Below are 8,821 nucleotides of genomic sequence, written 5' to 3' on the forward strand. Positions count from 1 at the left end.
TTCACTCTTTCTCGGTCTTCCACTCTCCCTCCCTCCCTCCCTCTCTCTCTCCCTCCCTCCTTTCCTTCTCCCTGCAGTTCTTCTATTTGTTTGCACTCACTTGATCCGGAGCGGAAATTCCTCTCTCCGTTTTTGTGAATGACAAACTCATTAACAATTCATCAACACGGGCCTCTCCATCCGGCCCCCGTTTCCAAGGCGACCGCCGCTGGGGCTCCTCGGATTGGTCGGCGAAAATAATGCATCCAATGAAACGCCTCCCTGTGTTGTAGCCATTCAGCAGCCTGGCGCCGCAGAGAGCTCAACCAAGCCAGAGAGCCTGCAGAGAGTCGATTCATACCGCAGACAGTAGGGGAAGAGTCGGCATCTGCAAAAAAGCTGCAGCTGACGGACATAATAACCCGCATGGTTCACATCCACAGATCCGTGCACCATCATCAACCAACAACAACACCACCACCACCACCACCCTGCCTTCTTTTTTTCTATTACTCTGGATCTCCAAAAAAAAGGGAAACTAGAGGTGAGGTGAAAGAGCTTTTTTATTTCGCGCTTGGAGCCGTGGAGTTATATAAGAGCAGAGGAAGCATCGGAGCTGGTGTGACTCATTGATAAATAACACGGGCTCTCTCCGGCCAGATGCATGAATGAGCGCCAGTGTATAGGCAACCTGCAGTCGGGAAATCTGTGAAGGAGACCCGCGCTTTGATTCATCCGTCTCTATAGTCCTAAAGAGTAAGCTACGGGACATTAAAAAGGACATTTTGGAGTGACATTTTTATTCGTCTTGATTTTGCATTTTTATTTTTTTTTATTTTTGCACCAAAAAAAAAAAAAAAAATCGTCCGTGTTGCTGAGGGCCCCCTCTTCAAGTAGCGGATTGGACTGAGAAAAAGAAAAAAGAAAAAGAAGACAAGATTTTTTGGTTGCTGCAGCCAGAAAGTCTCCAGCACACCACCAACAACACCCCCCACCCCTTAAAAAAAACCTTGCTTTTTCCAAATCATTTTTTTAACTCCTGCTTATAAATGCTTGACAAGCTCAAGCCCGTCGTCCAGCTCGACTCGGTCATGGCGATCAGTAAGACGGTGGGCTGGCTCCGGGAACAGCTGGAGACGCGCAGGGACGGCCTTTTGGTGATGGACTGCCGGGCCCAGGAGCTGTACGAGTCGTCGCATGTCGAGACGGCTATCAATGTGGCCATACCGAGCCTCATGCTCCGCAGACTCAAGAAAGGCAACCTGCCCGTCCGGTCGCTGCTCTCAGACGGCGAGGACCGGGAGAGATTCGTGCGTCGGTGCAAGACGGACACCATAGTGCTGTACGACGAGTACAGCCGGGAGTGGAACGAGAACGTGGACGGAGGCTCCGTGTTGGGTTTGCTGCTGAGGAGGATGAAGGACGAAGGCTACAGGGCCTATTATCTGGAGGGTGAGTACGATTCATTCGCATTGTAAGGGCCCCGCGGCGGCTGCTGCTGTTCATTCATGCCCGCAGATTTTTTTTTTTTTTTTGCGCAGAGGAGGGGGCGCTTCTGCTGGCAGGCATACTTAATGTGAAATCTTAAGTTGTGATCAGTTCAAGTGCAGCCTTTCTCAAACATATCTTTAAAAGAAAATGTGCTTATTTGTTTCCTTGAGGGGTTTATTCTGCTGCCTTGAAAAACACAAGGATGTTAAACTGTAATCAAAGTAGAATAAACTGGATCAATGTGCAGGATTTTTGCTGCTAAATAAATCCGCAATTGCAAGTTAATAGCCTATGTACATTTCTGTGGTGTTGCGCAACTGCACACATATTGGCATCTGTATTTATTTGGATTTATGTTTATGTATTTTCCAGGTGGCTTCAGTAAATTCCAGGCAGAGTACCCGGGTATGTGCGACACCAATCTGGACGGTTCCTCCAACAGCAGCTCCCCCACAGCTCACGTACTTGGCCTCGGCGGGCTCCGGATCAGCTCTGACTCTTCGGATATCGAGTCAGACATAGACCGGGACCCGAGCAGCGCCACTGACTCTGACGGCAGCCCTCTATCCAACCCGCAGCCCTCCTTCCCGGTGGAGATCCTGCCGCACCTCTACCTGGGCTGCGCCAAGGACTCCACCAACCTGGACGTGCTGGAGGAGTACGGCATCAAGTACATCCTCAACGTGACTCCTAACCTGCCCAATCTCTTTGAGAATGCAGGGGAGTTCAAGTACAAGCAGATCCCCATCTCGGATCACTGGAGCCAGAATCTGTCTCAGTTCTTCCCCGAAGCCATCAGCTTCATCGGTAAGTAATCCTGCAGAGCTGCACACACACTGCGTTTCATGCTGCAAACCTTTACCGCAGGCTCCTGGCTTGTTGGGTTTATTTACATCCTAATTCACTTAGGACAAAAACTAATCATTATGTTTCTCCAATAAATCATTAATTTTCTGTCCTTGAAATATAATATAAAATCGTGAAAATGCACAAGGTGACATTTTCAGATAAAGTGTTTTGACTGACCAACAGTCCCAAACCCACAGATATCACTTTACGCTGATAAAAAAGAAACAGGAACCAGCTTGTCAGTCTATTATTTGACTAATCACATCATCCAGTCACTCTAGTCCTCACTTGATGAGCATATGGAAGTGTTTTGAATACATAAACAAAGTGAAGGAGCACAACTAGATAGTTGGGGACATAATCTTATTAATGTGATATGTCTTATCACTGCCAGGAAGTTCTTAAGTTCTTATTGTGCAATTGAGATTAGATGAGGTGTCCCTGGCTGTGGTCTTATCAGTCAATCAGGCAGGGACACACAGAGCGGGCAGATTAAGGCCATTGTGTTGAGGCAGAGGAATACAAGTCTGCCTCTAATGGCGCACAGGCTAAAATGCACTGTGTACAAATGATTTGACTTCAATGGAAGACATCCTGGCCTATCTCTTGTCCTGGGGCTTGTGTAATTGCAGCACAAAGGGCGACGTTGAAACTGGAGAATGGGGAGAGAGAGCGAAGGGAGGGCGGTAATTTGAGCACAGGAAGGAAGTGGCATTGAAAGTAATCTAGGACATGGCATTGCCCCCCCTCCCCTCTTCTTTCCTCCCTCCACATTACAAAAGGAGCCATTTACAGGCCCTGTTGACATCCTGTTCGCCTTGACAGGGTGCCCTCATGACTCCTACGTTTACACGCCCAAATGGCACCATTGTCAGAGTAACCCTGGCGAGCGGAAGAATGGTTTAATAGACCGTAATAGTCAATTTCCCAGCCGGCTACTCTAGGCCAAAAACTAAAGAATGTCGGCTCTGTTTATGTGTGCTACCACCGCAGCCCCTGTTTGTTGACTGACACGCCTGGGAGATAGTCAGGATAATAACTTCCGCTGCTCTCCCTCCCTGGACCCGCTCCAACTTCCAACGCAGCTTGACTTAAATGTCACAGATGTTTATCACAAGTTTTGTATCGTCTGTGTAGCAAGGGGATGCACTTTTCTCCATTTTTTTCAGAAGCACTGGCGTGTCTAAATGTGTAAATGCCTCTGACAAAAGGGATTATTTAATTAACAGAGACCAAAATGCCAGAAATGTGTTCCTTTGAGTTTCTCAAATGTGAGGATTTGCTGTTTTATATCACTGTCTATTACATTTTTGAGGGTATTGGACTGTTGGTCAGACAAAAAAAGCAATTAAAAATCATAAAAATCTAATCTGGAATAAAAAAAGCATTAGTCACAGCCATAAAACTTGCTCTAAATCTGTTGCATACTTCTGAAAAAGGTCTATAACATTTCCTCCCTTTTCTCCTTCTATTAGATGAAGCTCGAGGCCAGAAGTGTGGTGTCCTCGTCCACTGCCTGGCTGGCATCAGCCGCTCAGTGACAGTGACAGTAGCCTACCTGATGCAGAAGCTCAATCTGTCCATGAATGACGCCTACGATATCGTCAAGATGAAAAAGTCCAACATCTCACCCAACTTCAACTTCATGGGCCAGCTCCTGGACTTTGAGCGCACGCTGGGCCTGAAGAGCCCGTGCGACAATCGCATGGCAGCACCGAGCCAGCAGCTCTACTTTACAACCCCGACCAACCACAATGTCTTCCAGCTGGACCCCCTGGAGTCCACGTGAGGTCGGCTGTCACCACCCTCTCCTTGCTGAAAAAGCTGCGAAAAAGTTTCTCTTTTTTCCGTCGTCTGCTGTACGACTGGGCTCTTGACGTTATTGATACAGCTGGTTTGAGGCGACAGCTGCCGAGCGTGGTTACTGGAGGGCCAATGCTGTCTGGCCAAGATGCAGCTGCTGCGGACTAAATGAGGAGAGACAGTAAAAGAGACAGAGACAGAAAAGAGGAAGAGAGTCATTTTAAAAAAATGTGCAGATACTTTCAACAATCTTGTATCGCTGTTGGACTCCTGAGGTCTTTTAACTCTTTATGTCATTGTATCTGAGGAAAGTTATTTTGTCGGACGGCTGTATGTTATGCTTCAAAGTTCCTAGGTTGGTGTGCCAAAGAGACATGATTGTTCAAACTGGACAGATATGAAAATGAAACCCTTTTTTATCTTTGTTTTGGGGTCTAGCACTGGATCTGCCAAGACTTTAGGGTGCGTTGTCTCCTTCGTCTTCTGTGAAGACTTGCCTGTGTGGGGTTAAAGCACCCCAGCTTTAGATGGCACACTATATATTGGACTCAATTTTACATTTGTGGAGTCTTTTCAAACATTTATACATTGTGTATATACGTATCTTAATATAAAAAGACAATACAGTAAAAGCCTTGCTCTAGTATATACCCTTTGCAACAAGTGGGTACTGAAGATTCTCTTATTTCATATTCTACTTTTATGTAAGCAAACAAACTGCATATTGATCAGTATGTTTAAGTTGATTATGCCAAAAATCAAGTAGGCTTTCCAATAATTGTGCAAAAATGTATACATGTGTAATATATTTGATAATCGCTTTATGTGTGAATTCAGCCGATGGGCCTTGTTTTTGCACCAACCCTCTCACAAATCAAAGTCACCTTGGTTGTTTGCCTTACTTTTGTGCTCAGAAGGTTTTTATTGCGCATTACCCTTCAGAGAAAGTCACCAATTTACACAACTCTAAAGTATTCTAGAGATTTTGTTTTCTTTCTCACAAAAAAAATCAACCAAATCATGAGAAATCTTAAAAGCAGTTTTTTAATTTGGCACCAGATAAAAGATAAGTTAAGCAGTCTGAATGGCCAACCGTGTGTTTCCTGGCTCTCTGAAGGTTAATGTGAATAATCCTGATCTGTGCACAAGGGTTAAAAGTCTCTGACATGTGGACAAAGCAGGAGGCTTTGCTTGCCTCACCTCTTCAGGGAAAACTCTGTGAAATGCAGTTTTTATTTGTCAAGATGAGAGAAGAAGAATGGGAGATTCAGAGGGCTGTGTTTTGCCCCCTCCAGAGAGAAGGCCTCTTTCCAGAGCGAGCCATCCTGGCGACCTCTGCCACCCCCTCCACACTCCTCTCTTACGAATGTAAAGAAAAGATAAGTTATTAATAAATTGCTATTTTGTCTACACTTTATGCCTTTCTTGCCTGTTTTCGTTTGACACGCTTATTCGTTTTTTGTCTGTGTCCATGGTAACACATTTATGTAAGTGTCTCTTCACACGCAGCACAGTTGAGTGTTAACCAGCAGGCCAAGTCACGACAACAAAACAGTCAGCAGCCGTCATGAATCATGAGACAGTTCACAAAACGCTTGTTCCACCTTACTTTCCAGTTCAGAATTAGCCTGTACTGTCACATGATGCTTGTGTAACAAACAAATGTTGTGCACTCTCTGTTCTCTGTGACAATCATTCACAAACTACAAAATGTAACTGAACAGGTACAAAGTGATTCCAGTCACGCTGGGAACAGTCTGACTGGTTTTTCCAGGTGCTGCTCTCTGGTGAGGGCTTTGAGTTCACACAAACACTCCCTCTGGCACTTCCATATAGGCGGGGTCTCGGCAGGCAGCCATCAAAGGGAACTGGAAGTACCTAGATATGGTGTTATTTGATAGCGAGCGTGGCTGCATGTACCTGTTAAGACACGGAGGCCCGGGAGAAGATGATCCTCACAGCGAAGGAGATGGGAGGAGGGGCGTGTTCGTGTTCTCACACAAGCAGCAACTCGCTTCACAGCTCAGCAGAGAAGTTTCTGGTCTGCACCGACATTCCCACACATGCTGATTAACAACAACAAGCTTAGTGTGTGTGTGTGTGTGTGTGTGTGTGTGTTACTTCAGTGTGTTCATTTTCTGGAGTGAGGAGAAAGGTACAAGCGATACATCAACCTCCAGAGATGAAAGTTAATAGACATGGGGTGTCAATTAGTTTTAATAAGGGATTTTCTTCTTTTTCTTCTGCTAAGCTGTGTTGATGTGTGAAGCATGTATGTGCTTGTCATGGAGTTAAGTCCTAAAACTTAAGTTTTGTGTGTGTGTGTGTGTGTGTGTGTGTGTGTGTGCGTGCCTGTGTGTGTGCCTGTGCGTGTGCCTGTGCGTGTGTGTGAGTAAACGCAAACAGTGGCCTCATTGTGATTAACTGCTTAAGAGTCATTATGAATGTCAAGTACAGTGAATATGTTGGGAGCATGGACACAACTACTTGAAGTCTAGAGTTTGAAGGAACATACTGGCAAAAGCTTCACTTATCAGAAGAAGACAACATAAAATATTAACACTTTGTTATTTTATATATATATGGATTGAATATGGAATTACATGCAGAAGAAAACCTTGCACAAAAACCTCCCCTAAAACCTCAAATATAATAAATAAATTGCATTAACTCAATTAACTCAGCTATAATAAAAGTAAAAAAAAAAAAAAAAAAACTACCCACTGATATTTTAAGTTTAGACAGGAAATACAACCTGGCATGCTGTTGAACACTGAGTGAATCATTGACTATGTAACAAAGAGCTAAATCTGCACACTCATGTCCTGACGTAAATGATTTATAAAAAGAGTCCTACATACACAGTTGGTGCCAGCGTTCTCCCCTTTACCCACTTTACAGTTTAGGTGATATTTTCCACTTCCTGGGTAATCATTTAATAACGATACAACTCCTACGCCCCAACTGTGACAACAAAGTACACTCAGTAATAAGCACTGTTGCTCTAACTCACTCTGGAAGGATTTCTTAGAGATGTTAGGCTTTTTAAATTACCACACTGCCCACATTACCTTGAGAGAAATCTCCATTTATGTGTACAGTATTTTAAATTATCCATGCATGCCAAGCAGAATTGCAGGCAAATATCTTTTAACTGATTATCAGTAATGTCAGCAGTTAATCATAAATCAATTCAGGTCTGTAAACAGGTTAGTATTCAGAGGAAATAGATCTAATCTGAACAATAAATCTGTAGGAGGAAGAACTTCTACTTCACCATTATGGCAATGCAAACACTATGATTATATATGACAATACAGTAAGCTAGCCTAAGGGCAGTGCTATAGATAACACAGACTTTTGTTTTTTAGGAAGTCATTTATAAGTTTGAGGTAGTAAATCTGTACACAAGATAATTCTCCTATTAGTTTTGAGATACTGAATCAAAAGGCTTCAACATATGGTATTGATCCTGTGTAAGCCATGCTGTAACAAACACAGCTACTCAGTGTGTTGATTTGATGTCACAGATCTGTAGCTGGCAGACACAACGTGAATGAGAACGTTGTAAAAACAGCTTTGCTTATGTGAACATTCACATTTTTCTTCTCTAAAGAGTTAAATGTGATATGAATAACAAACAGTTGCAACTGAAATCTAAATTCTATGTTTACTGCATAGCTAAGAGTATGTGGGTCACTAACTATGTGGACCTGACCATCACGCCCATATGTGATTGCTGAACATCTCATTTCACCATAACAACCCACACGCTAGGAAGGCATTGAAAGATTTTGGAAATTGGCTGCAGGGATTTACTCCCAGTCAGCCACATGAGCATTAGGGAGGTCGGCCACTGATTTTGGGCAATAAGGCCTGGCTCACAGTCAACATTTCAGTTCATCCCAAAGGTGCTGGATGAGGTTTGAGGTCTGACCTGTGTGCATGTTGCTTAATTTTGTACAAATGCTAGTGTTTTCTAGGTACATACGATAATTATTGTACTTGTTTATTAATTTGGAAATGCCATAGTTTTAGTTTTTGCCATAATACTGAGATAGTATGAAGCTTATATGGAATCAGCTGTACTTTAGTCCAGAGAGGAAAAACTATTTAGTTAGTTGCAATCTGCAATGTCACTGCCGGACACCACTAAATCCCAAACACTGCACCTTTATCAGCGTCCAATCATCAGAACATTACTTTAATCTGGTTAAGATTGATTATTCAGCATGAATGTGATGGCTCGATATTTGAGCGGTAAAAAGGTTCAGCCAGGAGTCATGGCTTCTGAGCAGGATGTAATTTAATGTCTTGCTGAAGGACACTGTGGCAGGTTCGTTGGCTGCTGCAGGGGATCAAACCTGTGAGCCTGAAGGTTCACAGTCGTCCGACGAACCTGAACCCAACTATAGCCAAGCCTGAGAAGCTCTTATTCTTAGAATCAGCAGGTATGATGTCATGGCAGCAGTGTGATTGACAGATAGGGTCGGGGGAATGCAGGGCATGCTGAGCAACCCAGGGGCTCTCATGGCCGTTCTTCCTGTCTGCGGCTTGGCCTTTCGTGGCTTTAAAGCCCAGGATTAAAGGGCACAGGAAACTACCAGCGCTAATTTTAGACAGGCATGTAGATGGGCTTGGCAGACCCCATCAGCACCTTTATCACCACGGCACGGCGGCTGTGACAGGACAGGCCATA

General features: G+C 44.1%; 1 protein-coding gene across 1 annotated transcript; it reads left to right on the forward strand.

Moving 5' to 3' along the window:
* The first annotated feature begins 321 nt into the window (after positions 1–321).
* On the forward strand, positions 322–5,524 carry dusp6 (dual specificity phosphatase 6). Its single transcript, XM_053318906.1, has 3 exons — positions 322–1,431; positions 1,843–2,277; positions 3,795–5,524. The coding sequence occupies exons 1-3, from the start codon at positions 1,029–1,031 to the stop codon at positions 4,106–4,108; spliced, it is 1,152 nt and encodes a 383-aa protein (XP_053174881.1). The 5' UTR covers positions 322–1,028; the 3' UTR covers positions 4,109–5,524.
* Positions 5,525–8,821: the final 3,297 nt, after the last annotated feature.

Source organism: Scomber japonicus, chromosome 5, assembly GCF_027409825.1.
Source record: "Scomber japonicus isolate fScoJap1 chromosome 5, fScoJap1.pri, whole genome shotgun sequence".
Lineage (NCBI taxonomy): Eukaryota > Metazoa > Chordata > Actinopteri > Scombriformes > Scombridae > Scomber > Scomber japonicus.

Coding starts and splice junctions, on each gene's coding strand:
- dusp6 (XM_053318906.1), top strand. CDS start 1,029: ATGCTTGACAAGCTCAAGCCCGTCGTCCAGCTCGACTCGGTCATGGCG. Junction 1,432..1,842: donor CAGGGCCTATTATCTGGAGG/GTGAGTACGATT, acceptor TGTATTTTCCAG/GTGGCTTCAGTAAATTCCAG. Junction 2,278..3,794: donor CGAAGCCATCAGCTTCATCG/GTAAGTAATCCT, acceptor TCCTTCTATTAG/ATGAAGCTCGAGGCCAGAAG.